The sequence below is a fragment of the Rutilus rutilus genome, assembly GCF_951802725.1.
Source record: "Rutilus rutilus genome assembly, chromosome: 2".
Classification (NCBI taxonomy): domain Eukaryota; kingdom Metazoa; phylum Chordata; class Actinopteri; order Cypriniformes; family Leuciscidae; genus Rutilus; species Rutilus rutilus.
In genome coordinates, this window is record NC_140210.1 from 58,076,079 (window position 1) to 58,095,002 (window position 18,924).

General features: G+C 39.6%; 2 protein-coding genes across 6 annotated transcripts in view; one reads left to right on the forward strand and one right to left on the reverse strand.

The window, feature by feature from the left end:
* Positions 1-18,924, forward strand: part of LOC311286455 (dynamin-2-like) — a 107,111-nt gene that overhangs the window by 31,582 nt on the left and 56,605 nt on the right. The gene's annotated exons all lie outside the window — the stretch shown is intronic.
* On the reverse strand, positions 6,170-15,431 carry LOC311286450 (uncharacterized protein). 5 transcript variants are annotated; one of them, XM_084402681.1, is made up of 10 exons: positions 15,081-15,431; positions 14,754-14,835; positions 14,167-14,292; positions 13,183-13,236; positions 10,472-10,631; positions 8,595-8,663; positions 8,168-8,321; positions 7,731-7,802; positions 7,199-7,277; positions 6,170-6,711 (listed from the first exon to the last, which is right to left on the reverse strand). In XM_084402681.1, the coding sequence occupies exons 2-6, from the start codon at positions 14,760-14,762 to the stop codon at positions 8,653-8,655; spliced, it is 360 nt and encodes a 119-aa protein (XP_084258807.1). In that variant the 5' UTR covers positions 14,763-14,835; positions 15,081-15,431; the 3' UTR covers positions 6,170-6,711; positions 7,199-7,277; positions 7,731-7,802; positions 8,168-8,321; positions 8,595-8,652. The 5 variants fall into 5 exon arrangements, with proteins under 5 accessions (XP_084258807.1, XP_084258806.1, XP_084258804.1 ...); XM_084402680.1 differs by having other exon boundaries at positions 6,174-6,711; positions 8,595-9,260; positions 14,167-14,289; XM_084402678.1 differs by having other exon boundaries at positions 6,174-6,711; positions 8,595-9,260.

An 18,924-nucleotide genomic window follows, 5' to 3' on the forward strand; every position in this document is an offset into this window, starting at 1 on the left:
GGCGGTGAAGTGCACCAAAGACACAGTCATGTTTACCTGGATCCGTGAGCTAGAGCCGTGTGCTAGTGGTGGTGGCGTTTCAAACGCGTCGAAAGCAGCGAAGAGTTGTAGTCCACAAAGTGCTTTCACACAAAGTCTAACCGTATCAAACTTCTACCCGCTAAACTGTAGCATTCTTTACACGAAAAGTTCTATAAAAAATTCACAGACAACATATGTTCACATTCATGGCAAAATTCAAACGGGACCAGAAAATAATTATTTTCTCCCATTCACTTGCATTGACGGTTTTTCAACTTTGAGGTCCAGGGGGATTAGCGGAAGGGGCGGGACTTACCAGCTCTATAGTCTGCGAGATGGAGAAGAAACGCAAGGAATGTGCAGATAAATAGCGTGAAAAAATAGAACCAGGCCCTTAAAGCAGACGCTTTATGTGTCAAAATATATGTTTTCTGACCTTCGTCAGCTCCTGTGGCAGATGATGATAGTGAGGACGGAGGATCAGGAGAGAGATGAGAGAGTGTAGAGCCTGCGGTAAGCAGAACTACTTTCAAAACACTTAGGCTATGTCATGATGGAGTGTAGGAACCCATAACCCAGTTACAGATTATTTCCACATCTGCATAGTTGACGATTACCGCAATTCACTAGAAATTTAATGACAGGCGTTTGTAAACCATGTTTTCCGCCAAAATAAAAGCTTGATGCAGTTTGCGTCAAAATAAAAGATCATGTGCTTATCTCTTTCAAGTTTAGAAATTGTTACAAAACTAATTATGAAAGTGTCCTTTATTTTTTAGTGCATTTGTTTTACAAAATATGGCTATTACTGTCATTGGATTAATATTATAACTATTATATAGTAGGTGTAATGTAAATAGACACTGTAACTAAAAGAGGTTTGAATTTTTCTTTGTTTAATTTGCACACTGAATATGGGTTGGAGCTTTTAATTTTGAACTCTCAAAGTGCACCAGATTGATGAATTTAACATTAAAATGCACAAAATTTTCTCACGGGGGCGCATGCCCCCGAACCCCCCTAGAAGAACCAAGGTCCACCCACCACAGTTTTAACAAAAAATCCTGTAAGAAACACTTGTATTGCTATGCCAGAGCCGCTTATAGCTTGTTTTAGGATTCACCACTGTGGAGTAGCCTATAGTTCGACTGTATTAATAAATGTCAAATTTGTACTTATTTCATCTGTAAACTTACACTCGTTCCTATACTCACTCATTACATGGCATTAGTGGTTTTAATGAATAGGAGTTGGTATGCATATAATTAAGGGCGTGCAAAGATGGGTGGTGTTTATGATCATATAGTGGGCCGGTCTGGGCCAAAATGCCCGGGCCGATTTTTTGTCCCAGTCCAGCCCTGGTGTGTACCTTATGTGCGCTGATACGCGATGGCCGGACCGTCATTCTATCCAACGTTATATAACCAATCCCGGGGTTTTTCCTGCATTGATTTTTTTTGGCGGCCGCCAAAGCCTTTGATCGGTGCGTGAGTGACTGCTGCGCTTGACGAGAGAAAGCCCCGGCCGCGCGCGCGCACTCTCACATCTTCAAACAACACGAGCGCTGTCTTGCTCTCTCTCCCTCGCGCATATTAATCAAAATCATTTGACACGATAGAAAAAGGGCGGAAGACCGAAGTTTCACGTGGAGCATTCGGAGATTTTTTTTCTCCTAAATTACCGTGGAGTGTGAATTGTGCTAAAAAATAAACTACTGGGATAATCACACAACGCTTGCCGTATGCTACACTTCCACTAATGACACTCCGATTCGCGAACTAATGACTCATTTGAACCGATTCACTTTAATGAATGGTTAAAACAACTGATCTGTCCAACACACTCACGAGACGTCTGAATCGGTGTATAACAAATCGGTACCACTTTACAATAATGTTCCACTTATTAAATTCTAGTTAACACAGTTGTACTATTAAATTTATATTTATATAATACTATTATAATTACTATATAATTTGTTAACCATTGTTAATGTTAATTTCAACATTTGGGCTACTAATAGCTACATTATTGATTTTTTTTTTTTTTTTTTTTTAACATAGTTAATGCACTGTGAAGTAACATTAATGAACAATGAACAGCTGTATTTTTATTAACTAAGATTAACAAAGATTAATACAGCATATTAATAGCAATAGAGTGCCAAGTGCCAAGCAAAAAATGCAGGGACAGGTGTGTGGCAAACAAATCAGGTTCATCAGGTTCGATTATTAAGGCTTTTAATCGGCAGGATACGTCAAATATAACCATACTGTCTATGAATATAACACTGCATACACCATCGCCAAAGAAGAGCTTGCCTTCACTAAATTTATGTCAAATGACAAATCATGTGCCAATATCATCGGGGTGAGATGATATAGAGCCAGATGACCAAATTTCAAATCTTGGCCACAGGATGAAATAAAATCTGTTAATATATAATTTGTAGTTGTGGTGCTCCTTAATTTTTGGTGGGTGCTCCTAAATTTTTGCTGGTGCTCCTAACTTTTTGAAGTTGGGAGCACCAGTGCTACCAAGTAAAAAAGTTAATTTCGAGCCCTGCGACTGTATACGTCTCATGTTGCCCAGCAACCGCTAGTGCGGTAGCGCCAAACACAAACACGCCAGGCTTGTTCGAGATGCATCGGCTTCTCGCAGATCGATCGCCGCATGACATCAAAGCACTGCGATAGCGATCTAAAAGCACAAGGAGTCGTATGCTCTCCAAACACTCCCGCAGCTCCGATCTGTCCTCGCCGCTCCGATGCATCTCGAACAAGCCATCAACAATAACGGACGTTGCAATACTATGGATGCTCATGGGTTTGCAAAAATACATCGGAATCCAACGCGTTCGTGCAGCTCGCCGTAACTTACATAGACGGATATTATAATCGAGCTGCTATTAGCTCGACTAGCTGCTATTTAAAAATGGCGGTCACAAGTTTCTCTTCAGTCTTGTTGGTCACGGTAACCCCGCCCCCAGCCCCTGACGCAAGCGGTTCTTTCTTGGCTCCGTTCTAGACCCTGCAATGATTTGGTGCTACTTAAGAACCAGTTTTACTGGTTCGGAGCTGGTGCTTTGGCGGTGGAAAAACAAAGAACCGATTTGAAACTAGGCTCTGGCTCCGAACCAGCACCAGCTCTGCCTTGGTGGAAAAGGGGTATAAGAGAGCAGGATTGTTGGGCCCATCTGAAGTATATAATAATTGGTAGAATTTGCTGAAACAGGAATTTATCTTCTCATTATCAGTGCATTTTAGACCACATTCATCATTAATTTCAGGAATTGTTTGATTAGCAGTTCTTTGGCGCAACTGGTGAGCAAGTGCTCGGCCAGACTTTTCCCCATGTTCATAATGACCATGTCTTGATTTGGAAATAAGGTATTCAGCATGTCGGGTGGACAGGAAGTTTAAACTCTGTCTGTAATGACAAGCGTTTCTTAATTACATCTGCTGAAGGGGTATAACCATGCAGCCTGTCTAACTCTAATATCTCATCTGCTAATTTTTTAATACGTTCAGTGCTGGCCCTTCTTTTATTTGCACAGTATGAAATAATTTGACCCCTTAAATATGCCTTTAGCGACTCCCACACAGTAGATGACGACATCCCTGGGGTTTGGTTGATGTCGAGAAACACTTTAATTTCAGATGATATGAACTTAGTAAACTCATCTTCTGACAGAAGCAGAGGGTTAAACCGCCATGCACGGTATGTAGACTGTGTATCAGGAATGTACATTTTCATGATTAAGGGACCATGATCCGAGATAACCAAAGCCCCGTAATCACACTCTTTCGTGAGATGCAGAATTCTTTTATCCAGGAAAAAGTAATCAATACGTGAATACGTCTTATGCACCGGGGAAAAGTACGAGTACGCCCTAGAGGTGGGGTTACGAAACTGCCACACATCCGCTACACCATAGGTCTTCAGGAAGAGCTGAATAGTGTGAGCTGACTTTGTCAGGGATGTCCTCTTAGAAAAACTCCTATCTAAAAGAGGAGAAAGTACACAGTTAATGTCACCACCAAGCATAAGATGATGTGATGACAGGTCTGGTAAGTGAGAAAAAAAAATTAGCGAAGAATGTAGAGTTATCCCAGTTCGGGGCATAAATACAGGCTAAAATAACTGGGAGCGAGTATAATTTTCCTACCACAATGACATAACGCCCTGCGGAGTCAGATTGCACATGAGATGCCGTGAACTGCACTTTTTTACTTATCATAATAGCAACACCCCTAGCCTTTGAGCAAAAATTAGATTGATACACCTGGCCTGCCCATCCCCTAACCAAGCGAGAACTATCACAAGCACGTATATGGGTCTCTTGTAAGAATGCAATATCTGCACTGAGCTGTTTTAAGTGCGAGAATACTTTTTTCAATTTGTTGTGGAAATTCTTTTCTCAACTTTTCTCAATAATTGTAAGACAGTAGGATATCTCAAAGGTTAACAAAGATCAGCTTTATTTCTTGCAAGAAATTGGCTGTTCACACATCAGTCAGAGTCTGATATGAGAAGGCCCCGACTTCTCCTTTTTGCCCAGCTTATATACACAAAACACATCCTGGTCTGTCAAAAGATCGCCTTAGTTACCTTAAAAGGCAACACGTCTTTGTTCAAGATAAATTCTATCTAGACAGAACAATATTACGTCTGCAAAAGTTTCCTGTTTTTAGCTGCAGCTTTTTCACACATTTTGCTTATATCTATTTTGATCCGAGCTGCGCACATATTTTTCACACTTGGAGTACACAAAAGGTCACTTGAGTACTCATAGTCTCTTTGCTACCCAAAACATTTTGTTCCTGCAAGCTTATATGATTATATTTCTTTAAATGCTTATGAGTAAAAATAAATATTCAACGTTAACACAAGTTGCACACATCTGAAAGTAAAAAACACATCTAAATGTAAAATTTCCATTACAAATTTCACCGGATGATTAAGTGATTTGACATTCCAACTTCTGAAGTTAGCAGGGCAACCATCATAACCTCTTGTATTATTTATATTGGCCACATTGTGTATACAGAGAGGTGAGCACCATATATGAAACCCAATGACACAAGAACATTAAAAACAAACGTACACAAAAATAAAATAAAAGTCTGGCAAAGTAGCACCAGTTCGTAGATCGGTCCAGTAGCAGAATTCTTGATATAATAAAGGATTTTTTAAAAGTTGTTTAAAAAAAAAAAAAACTTTCTTTTAGGCACACACAGACATCAAGATTCAGTCTATGCATCTCAACAATGGTGACGAGCAGAATATTCAGTTAGGAAAAGCAAATTACATAGACAATTCAGATCATCATTTATTCATACCGCAATGCATGATGGGAGCCATTAATGAGTTTTGATTGGTGGCAGCCACTGCAACATGCTTTATTATTGTCACCATTGTTGAGATTCACAGGCTGATTATTGATGTCTGTGTTTCTAAATGAATTTATTTGAAAGTGTTTTGATCAGAACAATATTATTAAATATTTTAGATTATAAGAAAAAGTACTGATAATCATATGCTGTAGCGGCCCTTCAGCTTCGTAGAAAAGAGGCAGAGAGTTATTGACGGGTGCTTTCGATTTATTTTGTTAAGCTGCAATAAACTTCATTGCTGAAGTGTTCATTGTCTCGTTTCTTTGTTGCAAACGTTCTCCATGCATCACAACACTGTGTTCACACATTGACTTCATAGCACCATAACAATCGCATCGCATCACAGCACGGTAGCACCGTAAAACTACAAAGAAAACAAAGGAACAATACATAAATATCAAAGCAAAATAAACTCAAACAACATACACAAAATAAACCGTGTTCAAAGAAATCAACAAATGGTACCAAAGAAATACAGGGAAAACAAACTAAACATCCCAGCCGGCATTTCAACGTTGATTCACCGTTGAAACAACGTCAGGTACCTTGGTTGAATCAACGGTGAATTACCTTTCGATTTTGCAAAACGGATCAACGTTGATATTGTGACGTCGTTTCACCGCGGAAAAACAACGTTGATACACTGTTGAAATCGCGACGTCGTTTCACTCTTACCTTTCGGGTTATGGTCTTCTGTCGACGTTGAATCAACGTTGAATTACCTTTCGATTTTGCAAATTGAATCAACGTTGATATTGTGACGTTGTTTCACCGTCTTACCGTTCATCATGCGAAAATACAATTGTACATTCAATTACAAACTAGTTTGCAGTTGGAACATGAGTCATCATTACAATGCTGACTGAATTTGTGATTAACTGTCCATACTGTACAATAAAAAGTGTTAACTGTCAAATGACTGGCGGCAATGGCTTAATTAAACACATTAAATAATGAGTTAACACATGCTCAAGATTGTAAAAAGTTTTATTCTGAAAAAACAAGTCTAAAAATACAAAAAGAAAAACCATCTCAAACTTTAAATTGCAGCGTTTTCAAAGTAATGTTAAAAGAAGTAAACATCTAAATGGAATATTTAAAGACAGTTTTTGTTCAATTACAGTAACCCTTAAATTAAACATTTAATATTTAAAGTGTACAGTAAAAAAAATAAGTTTTTAAATTCTCTATAAAATGTGACAGCCTTGTGCAGTGCTCCGACAGAGTCCCAGCTCGAGGTCCATTCCGATGCCATCACTTCCTCTTCACTTTGTGCCCGCTGTCTGCTACTATCCTATAAATAAAAGCAAAAACACTGAATACACAATAAATCATGTACAAGATTTTCACTTTACAGGTCAATTTGTCGGGTAGAAAACAAAGTATACAACACTATCCATTCTAAAACACATATTTTATGTATTCAGATGTACATTTACACAAGAAATTCTTCAGAGCCCCAAGGTGGAATTGTAAAAAATGTACTATTACTCCATGTGTCAGTTACGGTTACTATAATCATAAGGTCATGATTTCATCCTTAAACCAGATGAAGAAATCAACAAATTGTGGTGTTGAGCTGAGAGGGTTGAGGTCTGTTGTTCTTTATATCTTTCAATGCAGGTTTATATTGTTTCAACAATTATATATTTCTGATAATATTTGTGGAGAACATTACACTGTTTTAATTCAGAATCCTAACCATACATTGTACTAATTAAAAGTAATTTATTAAATCAAGTAAAATAAAAAAATAACACAAAAGGCCAATGAATCTGTACCAGAAGTGATAGTGCAATGTAGCAGCTAAAGAATAATCCTCCACCAAATTGCCAGTAATCATCTGGATCCTTTGCGAATCTGAAGGGGGGAAAGAAGAAATTATTGTACTTAATTATTATAGTCCATAAAAAGCAGTTTTTTTCTTTTTTTTTTTTACCATTCCTTTAAACAATCTTAAAAATTGATTTAAATTGTAAAAACGTTTGCCATTATAACATTCACACAACATGAACTGAGTTGTCATCTTTGAGACTGTTAGTATTAGCCTACATAATTAAAAATGTAAACATACACTTAAAGCATGGCAATCCCATCAGAAATGTGTATCATAGCAAGGGAAGCACACACAAAAAAGCCAAATGGTACACCAAAATCAAACCATCAAATAATTTTACCTGCAGCCGTATTTATCCTATTTTTTTATCCTACTTTCTATCAGTAACGTTAAATGTCTTATTTTAAAGATGAAAATCATACTTAATACTATTAATCCCAGTGTAGGTTTTCGAACAGTGGGTAAAATTGACTTACTGTAGTTGGTGAATGGGTCTTTCTGTTGGGTGTTCTCCCCCGATAAATAATTTTATTTCAATGCTGCTTGATCTAAAAAAAAATGTAAACAAATATATTTTCAATATCGTTATCAGTGTTTGAAGAGGTTATGTAAACTGAATAAATGATGGTTTTACCACTTTACTCATTCCCACACTTTTTGTTACCTGTCATGTGTTTTTAAACTAATGTTAGCTGACAACATTAAACACATAAGTTAACATTACCAACAGCAAAACACAGCAATGTCAGATGGTACTAAGTTAACTTACATTGAAATACATGCTAATATCGCTACGCTAATGGTGAAGCAGTACAAAAACACACACACACACACACACACACACACACACAGAGGTAACTTATTTATTTTATGAGGTTGCAAAAAACGTGTATGTTTGTCTAGAATAGCCTACCTCAAGTTCGAGTTCCTATGCTTCCTATGACGCTTCCTACGAACTCTCAGTTGTCTTCCACCATCTCGTCTATTTCCACAACCTGCACGGCTGAAATCCAAATCCACTGTTCAAGTGAGTGATGAGCTTTCGAGATATAATCAACCTATAAATCCTGCAAAGTACAAAGACACAGTTTTTCCTCACAAAGAAAAAACAGTCAGGTAAACCACAATGGTCGAGAAGGTTTTTTTTTTTTTTTTTTTACACAAAGTAGGCTATTGCTTTTGTCGTTATTTATATTTGCTGCTATATGCATGTATAATAGGTAGTGGGTTAAAATGAGATTTTTGCTTAAAAATAACTTGCATGCCTAAAGTTGTTGAGCCCCTGAACCATTTAGCATTAATAAGTAAACAAGTATAGATATACATGCATGCATAAATACCTTTAAGTGGAACGAATAACTCTGCTGTATGGTGTCAGTCTCATTGCTGGCAAATACCTCAAAATAGACCTATAGAGAAATAAAATGAATAAATAAAATGTATTGTTGACCACAATATCTGTTAGCATAATAGTTCAAACAATTATTATAACTACAAGCAATGTAACATTATATTTGTAGCCTACCTCATTTAGTTGATTATTTACCCTATAGAACTTTTCTCACTGAAACAGCCTGGGGTAATTTAAAAATGTTTAAACCTTAAATATTTCAGTAAAAAGCCAAGAGTGTTATACTGTAATATTACATATTAATATTTTTCATATAATTTCAATTAACATATAATATACTTATAATTAATTTAACAACTCAAAGTATACACAATTTATCCGTATTTTAACAATTGAGAAACATGATGGCCTATACAGATTAATTACAGATATTAGATACACAGATTATTACCTAAACTATATAACAATACTATATACTATATAATAATAACTGTAATTAATTTAGATTGACACAAAAAAATTAACAATTAAATAACAGATGATCTTCTGCCACTGCCACCATCTCTGTCTGGAGCGTAACGCAACCATTTTTTGACTGCCTCAGAAAAGTCTACCTTGGAAGCCTCTTTACCTTGTGCTGTACTTCTCAATGCACCTGAAAACATTAGGAACAAAATTAAAGAGTAGCGCTTTGACTTTTGCCTTTTCTTTTTGTTGATCAAAGATGAGTTTTAAGAGAAAAAATTAGGGCTGTGACGGTATGGGATTTTTTCTTACCGCGGTGAAGAAGCAACAAATCTCGCGGTTTGGAACCGATACATTATTCGTGTCAAAATGACATATAAACATCTTTTCCTATTCTATTTTGCCTGGAAACGCTTCCTAAACGCGTGCCTGTTGCGTGAAAAATAGGTGTCAGTTCTATTTCTAGCATGCACGCATTTTCCTCATGCGTCTCATGCAGGCAGTGTGCAAACTCTAACCTGTTAACATGGGAGCCGAAATAAAAATGGATAAGCCACGCAGCAGCTGAGACGCTCACGCCACACAGCCAGGGTGTCGCCGGCCAGGTTGGTGTACTGCACCAAAGTCCGGCAAACGTCACAGGATGGTTAATTCTAAGATGTGATCTTAAATTAGTGGTATTTCCTCGCGAGACGGATACATTGTTGCGACAAATACGGCATACTGCCTTGTCCAAGTTCACCGGCTGCCCCTTGTCACCTGCCTCAAAGCCAAAATGTTCCCAAATAGGCGACACAGTATTTGGCTTAGACACTAGATTCGTGGCCATTTTTTGAATAATGTCATTCGGCTAGCGCCGTCAACTGTTATTGCCTATATGACATAAGAGAAGTATTGCTACTTGCAATTAAAATCCAACTCCAACTGTTTACTTTATGCTTTTGTCTTTTATGCCTATGTGTGTATTTAATTGAACATTATCTGTAAACATCACAAGTACTGAAACCTAGCAGTTAATTAATAATAATCAGACACACACAAAAAATAAATCCCCCATATGTTTAATGGACTGTCCCTCCCTTGCACAGGAAACGGGTTTTTTTTTTTTTTCTCCAGAAGCTCTTGAACATAGGACTCGCGGAATACAGTAAATTATAAGATTAATGTGTTTATAGTTCATATCACACACCATATGCACTCCTGTAACTTTCAGAAAAAAAAAAAAAAGTGCAGTGATGACCTCACACCGCGGTAGGCATCTCATTAACGCGATAATGCGGTTATCGTCACACCCCTACATAAAATTATTGACTGCAGGAAACTTTCCTAAATGATTTGGTAAAACTGTTAAAAAAAGATGGTGTGAAAAGCGCTTTTAGTATTAGTTAGTCTATTACTTACGGAACATTATCTTCGAGAGATTTGAGGTCTCGAAGCTCCTCTTTTGTCCACGTCCTGCCCAGTTAAATGATGAAGCCAGTTTGTTTGTCAAAAAGTGGCTCAACATTTTCCTTACTGTGTCTTCCAGTTTATGACCACCCAGAAGTGACAGCTGGCAAATCTAATAAAAAAGGAGATCAGTGTTCACATTAATTCCCAACTAACTGCACACACACACACATTAAATGTTTAATATATCTGCTGTTCATATGTTCATTTATTAGTGTGTTATATGATTAGAATGTTGTCCCGGTTTTAAAATAAAGCACAGCAATGATATTTGAGAGTGTTTCTCCCTTTCAGGAAAAGTATCGAAAAAGTATCGAAATCGCAATACTTGACTTGGTATCGGTATCGAAACAATATTTTTGGTATCGTGACAACACTACTAAGTATATAGCCTAAAACATATGAATAATATCCTTTTCATTATATTAATGTCCAAATATTGCTTTCCAGATAATGTGATTTATAGGCTGTAAAACTGAATTAATTTAAAATATGAAGACTTAGGATTTGAACAGAAATATTTGACAGACCTTCCAGTTTTGGGACACATTCTTGATATAGACAAGGTTTGAACAATATCTGAGTGCACAGGCACCTGCCTGATAAATGTATTTCCTTGCCTAGACAATACGTTAGCTAATACATTTACTGGAATAGAGCAGTGCAAATATTGCATAGGGCCATCCTAAACCTTACAGTAACAGTATACTACTTATGACACTGACTGATTTCAGTTCTTCAAGATAGCCTACAGCCTACAATCTTCAAATGTTTAACGGATTGTCACCTTATAAACAGTCCTTTGTATGGTGGAATAAGCAATGCTATATTGAAATATATGGTTATCATCTTAATTTAAACTTTATTTTATTAGTTCATTAACTATGCCAACTCAACTAATGTAATGTAAAGAGCTGGATACTAATTACTAATTAAATAATGTCAACAATTAAATGTAGGTTATTGATAAGAGTTGCCATAGACTAAAGATTTTTTCTAGACTAGTAGTCATTCATTTAAGCAATTAATCGCACGTTTATATTCAATCCTTGTTAGGCTATAGCCTATATTCCGTGCTCAAGCGCATACATAAATATTGCTGCAAAGCACCGGCAAAAGCAGGCTATAGGCTATTGATAATAAATTTGTCTGAAAAAATAACGAAGCATTTTAATTGTTTATTAATAAACTAGTGTTTTCTAAATCAGTGTCGACTGCAAACATCTCCATACATCTCCGCTATAAAGTAGATGCACCTTTTATCGGACAGGATTACATCATCAGATAGCCTAGTACCGTACGTATTTCCTTTCGATTGGATTTTTTTCGTTGGTGAACATTTCAAGCTTTTTAGATATATTTCTCATGTGAGGCTAGTGATACGCTGTTTTTTCAGTTCATTTTTGAGATGCGCGCCAATTCACGGAGATCATGAAAGCGCGTCCTTTTATTTTACAAAAGCACAACGTTTTCTTGTTGTTGTGGGTTTACACAAATAAAAGTAGTTGCGACTGATGTATTATTCTTTTCTGTACGAGCAGAAATGATGGAGTATTTTAAGTTGTTTCCGCACTGTTGATAGGAAAATGCGAGTGATGGCACCGGCGCCTCCATGTCATGCATTGCGCGCTCCACACTCCGCACAAACACTTGGATATGCGCTTAATAATAGCAAACATTTATCTAGGTTAACGTTAGGGCGAGCGGCCATGCCAGACGGATAAGTCCTCTTCATGTTTAACAAATTAAATCGTGAATTTTCTACGGCGAGTAGCATAAGCGCTGTGTGGGCTGGGCGGCTGAAACACGACACTAGAGAAAGCTGGTGTTTTTCTTTAAATAAATTAGTTTAGGATTTAAAATAAATATTGTTTGTGGGCTAATTAATGCCACAATAATTTGTTTATTTTATAGGCTACTTAATTTACGTAATTAAATTGCGTTCATATTCTGGACTCATCTGTTTTTCTGTAGGATAGTATGGTTAGAATTTGATCTTATAACATGTCCATTAGGGGCTGCTATATCAGCTTTTTGAACGTAGATGTAGGCCTATGATAGTCATGATAGGCTTAGGCTATATCAATTTTATGTGGATAAAGGCATATTTTGTACATAAAATTGATAGCAATAGCAGAAATAATATGTGGCAGCAATGTGGCACTCTGACGACACCCAAGTCGACGAAATAGTTAGTGAGGTAACAGCGCTGGAGCAGATCCTCCTCCAGGTATGTTTATGCATTTCTGAAAACAAATTATGAAGCTTTTTTCCCGTCATATTTTATTAAATCTATTATTGAGGCCTTTACATTTATGTTCTTTCACTTTGAAGTCATAATATAATTTTAGTTAATGTTGAAACAAATTAAATTACTGTTCCAGGAAGATATCATACTTTATTTCTCCAAATAATGCTGCCACAACTGCAGTAAAATTAAGATAAACAAAGTCTTAAAATGAGTAAAGTAATTATACAATAAAGATTTGTTTTGAGTGCGGAGCGATTTAATAAAGCTCGACAAGTCTAAAAAACATCCGCTGATGTAATTGCCTCTACAAATAAAGTAAATAAGTAAATAAATATATTAATACTTTATTTGTATTAAGAGAGAGAAACTATACTAGTTCACCCTGCATTTATATTATAAACTTCTTAGATACCTTTAGAGTTGCTGTATCTTGTTCAGGTTTCATCTGATTATTATCAGTTATCATCTGAAAAAAGGAAAGAAGAGCAAATAAAAAAAATATAAAAGACAAATAAATACTAATTTTAGTATTACTTATTGAAAGCCAATTTCAACAGAGGTTGTTATTTTTACCAACTTCTTCAATGATTATATTTAATCTAACAAGCACAAATAGTTTTCGATATCGGTATTAGCCACAATGAGCTGTGAATTATGGGTTATCAGTATCGATCCTAATATTCCATTTTGTGTGTCCCGGTAAAACTAGTGTCCTCATAGACCAGGATTCTGTCAAACTAACACAACACACTGAGATTCTGTAGTCAAGTTAAACATCAGGAACATGTACTTATGATGTCCTCATAAAACGGTGTCCTCATAAAACAGGTGCAAGACACACACAACCAGACACACTGTAATAAACAAGCATGTTATGTGATGCATTAAAGCCATGAACATATTGTTTTATCATTCATACTTATCTGTGGTAGTGATATTGCAGTATAGGCCTCTGTGAAGTCAGGCTATGACAGGACTATGCCATGTTATTTTACAGTTGATTACTCAATTTCTGTACCTAAATTAGACTTACGTGGATTTTTATTTTACATCTTTGTTACTTTTTTTTTACCTATTCTTGCAATTTATTATTTTCTGTGCAGAAACCCCTACAAAATCACACCAATCATTCTAGAATGATTAATTATTTCCCAAATACAGCTATTTAAGTAATTTGGTGAAATAGTTTTTCATATTGCATTATATTGCAGAAAAAATGAAATACTGCAATATCAGTTTTTTGCAATATTGTGCAGGTCTATTATTACCGTGGGTAATTTTTAACCTTTAATATTACCTTTTAATAATAAAACAAGTAAAATCATCACTTTAAATAACACATAATGTTTCTGCTTTATTAAACAGTGTCACTTAAGCATGGAAACACTGAACTCACCTTTATAATGATTGCTAAATCTGCCCTGGAGCTCATCTTTGTCTTTCTCCTGAAGTGTAAAATGTATGTCCTCCTCCAGAGGCACATGAGATAATGCCTCACTTCAGGCATTATCTCATGTGTCTGCTGTCATAGAAAAAGGCCCTCAATTATCCTGACCATTGCATTTCTTTTGACATATTATTCAACAAGCTTAAACTTAAGACATAAACCCCTGGTTTCACAGACAGGGCTTAAGACTAGTCCTAGACTAAAATGTAAGTCTGAGCTGTTTCCACTGAAATAAACTTGCACTGACTGATCTTAAAAATATATCAGTGCCTTTTTAGTTTTAAGATGCACATCGCTAATGTTTTTTTTTCTAATCATGTTTATAAAAATTACTTAAATGTTCTAATTGATCTATGGTCTAATCCTGGCTTAGTCTAAGCCCTGTCTGTGAAACCGGGCCAAACTGTGTTTAAGTGAAAATAAGTATGAGTATTGTTTCAGTACCCATGCCTACATAATGGGTGTGTTCATATGGATGAAAGCCTGTTGTGTTCGGTCTCTTGATTTGTGATAGTGGCAGCTATTGTGAAACTCACCTTCTTCATCTACTGAGTGTGGATGGCATCAAGGTCTTGTCCTGAAGAATCACAGGGCCAAACGCTACGGATTATATCTCATCTGATAACAAGAGCACAGCCATAAGTTTAAGAACTCTAATGATATCTTTACCCCGTGATATTGCATTGGGGATATCAATTCAAACATTTTCAAGGCTAAGAGTATGAGCCATGAGTATACTCATACTTATAAGCTGGCCAGATATCTGTGAAAAATAACTTACGTGCCTGAACCACATTTAGCATTTAAAAGTAAAAAGAATTTCAGTATTTATCAGTAAAAAAAAATGTATACAAAATAAATACCCCTGAGTTGGACAGTAGCCTATGGTGTCTGTCTCATTGGCCAACATAATTCAAACCAGACCTAGAGAAATAAAACAGAGCCAACAATGTTACATGGGATTTACAATAGAACATCTACAAACTAGAGCAGAGCTTATTTTATATATATAACGTTATAATTCTTTAGATAATGTATTGTGAAATAAATGCATATGAAATTAGTATCACGATTAATCAATAGAGGGTTTTTTTTTTCTGTTGCTCCTGAAATGACCTTTTTTTTAAATCACTAATTTGTAAGTGATGTCACTGATTAACAGTACAGTGCAGTATTTTAGGCTAAATAAATTAGCTTACTTCCTATCACCCATTGTTGACAAATTACCAGCAAAACAAATCAAAAACGTACTCGGTTACTAACGTAACCTCTGTTCTCTCTAGAGAGGGAACGAGTATTGCGTAAGCTAGCTTACGCTGCGGGAAAGTCTCCTTTCACGAGATACTGAAGCCAAAAATTATCCTAATTTTTTAAAACTTGTCAACGCAGTGCGGCAGCCTGCAGACCTAGGGCAAGCGAATCGCGTGCCCATTGGCTGCTCTGCGGCAACTGCAGCAGCCTATGGCTGAGCCTTGCGCGTGACGTCACGTCCAATGAGCGCGCTTGGCGCGCTTAGTGCGTCACAGCCCGTCATTAGGGGTGTGGCTTAGAGTATATAAGCAAGGAACAGAGGCTGCTTCGCTGGTTTCTGTCGCATGAAGCGAAAATGAGCTCGTGGCGAGAGCACGGCGGGTTACGCAATACTCGTTCCCTCTCTAGAGAGAACAGAGGTTACGTTAGTAACCGAGTACGTTCTCTTACGAGAGGTTCTCTCGTATTGCGTAAGCTAGCTTACGCTGCGGGAACACCTTTGTCAACGCCGTGCGCGCGCCCAGCATCCTGAATGAATCCCATGGGGAGCCCAGGGAACGCGAAGCGGAGCTGGGCGGCCAAGATACCACAGTACAAGCACATAATATGGGGCAGGGAGCGGCACAGCCGGTCCAACTAACACTTCCATATAGTGTAGCTCAACCAGTAGAGCTAAATCAGCAGCGTAGCCCGCGCACAGACAGTGGGCTGGCTTACGCGAGACTTAGACTGATAGCACTTTGGCCTGCAAAGCGGGAACTTCCAGGTTGTAAAACCTAACAAATGTGGAGGGGGAGGCCCAGCCTGCCGCTGCACAAATGTCATGAATGGGAATCCCACTGGACCACGCCCACGATGAGGCCATGCCTCTGGTGGAGTGTGCCCGAATGCCCAAGGGGCACTGCAGGTTTTTAGATGCGTAAGCAGCTGCGATAGCATCGACTATCCATCTGGACAGAGTGTGTTTCGAGGCGGCGAGACCCTTGGTGCGCCCACCAAACGAAACAAAAAGCTGCTCTGAACGCCTGAAGGCGGCGGAGCGCGAAATATAGCTTCTCAGCGCCCTAACTGGGCAGAGGAGGTGACTATCTGCCTCGCAGCCAGTAATCGGCAGGGCTGAAAGGGAAATGACCTGCGCTCTGAAGGGAGTGCCCAAAATTTTTGGGACGTACCCATGCCTCGGTCTGAGAATAACTTTAGAGTCATTAGGTCCGAACTCGAGGCACGCAGCGTTAGTGGATAACGCGTGAAGGTCTCCCACACGTTTTACTGAAGACAGTGCTATCAGAAAAACGGTTTTGAGCGTGAGGTATTTCATATCCACAGTTTCTAAAGGTTCAAAGGGATGTGCTTTCAGTGCGTCTAAGACCAGTGAAAGATCCCACATAGGAACCGAAGGGGGTCGCGGGGGGTTCATCCTCCTCGCTCCTCTAAGGAAGCGGATGACCAACTCGTTCCTTCCTAATGCGCGGCCCGGCTCTGAAACAGAGAGCGCTGAAATGGCCGCGACATAGACTTTGAGCGTGGAGGGGGACCTGCCCGCGTCCAGTAGCTCTTGAAGGAAACACAATACTTGCGAGACCCCACATGTCTGTGGATTGAGCCCTTTGGTAGTGCACCATTTGTTAAACACAGACCATTTAGACGTGTAGAGCCGCCTCGTGGAGGGGGCTCTAGATTGTATGATCGTGTTCATCACCCCTTCTGGTAGATCAGCCTGTAGTTGTTGAGGCTCCACGCATGCAGAGACCAGTGCTCTGGGTGGGGATGCCAAATCGAGCCGCGGGCTTGAGAGAGAAGGTCTCTCCGCACCGGAATCGGCCAGGGGGCTGAGTCTGCCAATTGTATGAGTTCCGGGAACCAAGCTTGGTTCTCCCAGAACGGGGCTATGAGGAGCACTGTGTGGCGCGCTTTCCTGACTCTCTCGATGACCTGAGGCAGCAGAGAGACTGGCGGAAACGCATATAGCGGGCCGCTGGGCCAAGACTGGGCCAGCGCGTCCTCGCTCTTTGAAAAGAACGCTGGGCAGTGTGCGTTGTCTTTTGACGCAAAGAGGTCGACTTTCGCTCTGCCAAAGCGGCGCCACAGCGACTGGACTGTTTGGGGGTGTAGAGACCACTCCCCAGGGGGAACGTTGTCCCTGGACAGTCTGTCGGGGCCCTCGTTCAGATGGCCAGGCACATGCGATGCTCTCAGAGAGCGCAGAGAGTGCTGAGCCCATACGAGGAGGCGTTCCGTCGGGGCGCAGAGTTGCTTTGATCTGACACCGCCCTGGCGGTTCACATAGGCCACTACTGAAGTGTTGTCCGTGCGGACTAGAACATGGTGACCAAGGAGGAAAGGGAGGAAGTGCATGAGCGCTTTCTCGACCGCGAGCATCTCTAGACAGTTTATGTGTAGGAGATTCTCCTGGTCTGACCAGTGGCCAAAGACCGGTCTGCCTTCGAAGAGCGCTCCCCAACCTAGGTTGGACGCGTCTGTAGAGACAACTTTCCGGTGTGAAACCACTCCCATATTCACTCCCGTGTGATACCATTCGGCTGCTAGCCAGGGCTGCAGGGCTGAGACACAGACCTGAGTCACTCTGATTAGCGAGCCGCCGGTCGCCCAGGCTCGAAGGGATACGCGCGTTCTCAGCCAGCGTTGAAGCGGGCGCATGCGCAGTAAACCCAACTGAAGCACTGCTGCAGCTGAGGCCATATGCCCCAGAATGCGCTGAAATGCCTTCAGGGGAACCCGGTTGCCTTCTTTGAAGGATGCAGCGAGGCGCTGGATGCGGCGCGCGCGCTGCTCCGTCAATCTGGCCGTCATCGCCACCGAGTCCAGTTCTATTCCGAGAAAGGAAATCGACTGCCGGGGCGAGAGCGAGCTCTTGGTCCAGTTGACCGCTAGACCCAAAACCTCCAGGTGGTCGAGTAGCGCTGTTCTGTGAGACACAAGTTCTGTCTCTGACTGCGCTAGAACGAGCCAATCGTCCAAGTAGTTCAGAATTCGCATTCCCTGACTCCTCAGGGGAGCGAGAGCCGTGTCCATGCATTTCGTAAATGTACGGGGTGCTAAAGACAGGCCGAACGGCAGGACTGTGTATTGATAAGCTCGACCGTCGAAGGCGAATCTCAAAAATGGCCTGTGACGGGGAGTTATCTGGATCTGGAAATAAGCGTCTTTCAGATCGAGAGAGATAAACCAGTCTCCTGGGCGAATTTGCGCGAGGATCTGTCTGGTTGTAATCATCCTGAACGGCCGTCTCATGAGGGCTTTGTTCAGATGTCTCAGATCTAAAATAGGTCTTAATGCTCCGTCCTTCTTGGGAACGAGGAAGTAACGGCTGTAAAAGCCTGACTCGCTCAGGGAAGGATGCACCTGTTCTATGGCCCTTTTTCGCAGCAGCTTTGTTATCTCTGCTTGAAGCAGATGTGCTGTTTCCAAACTCACTTTCGTTTCCGTCTGCGCTAG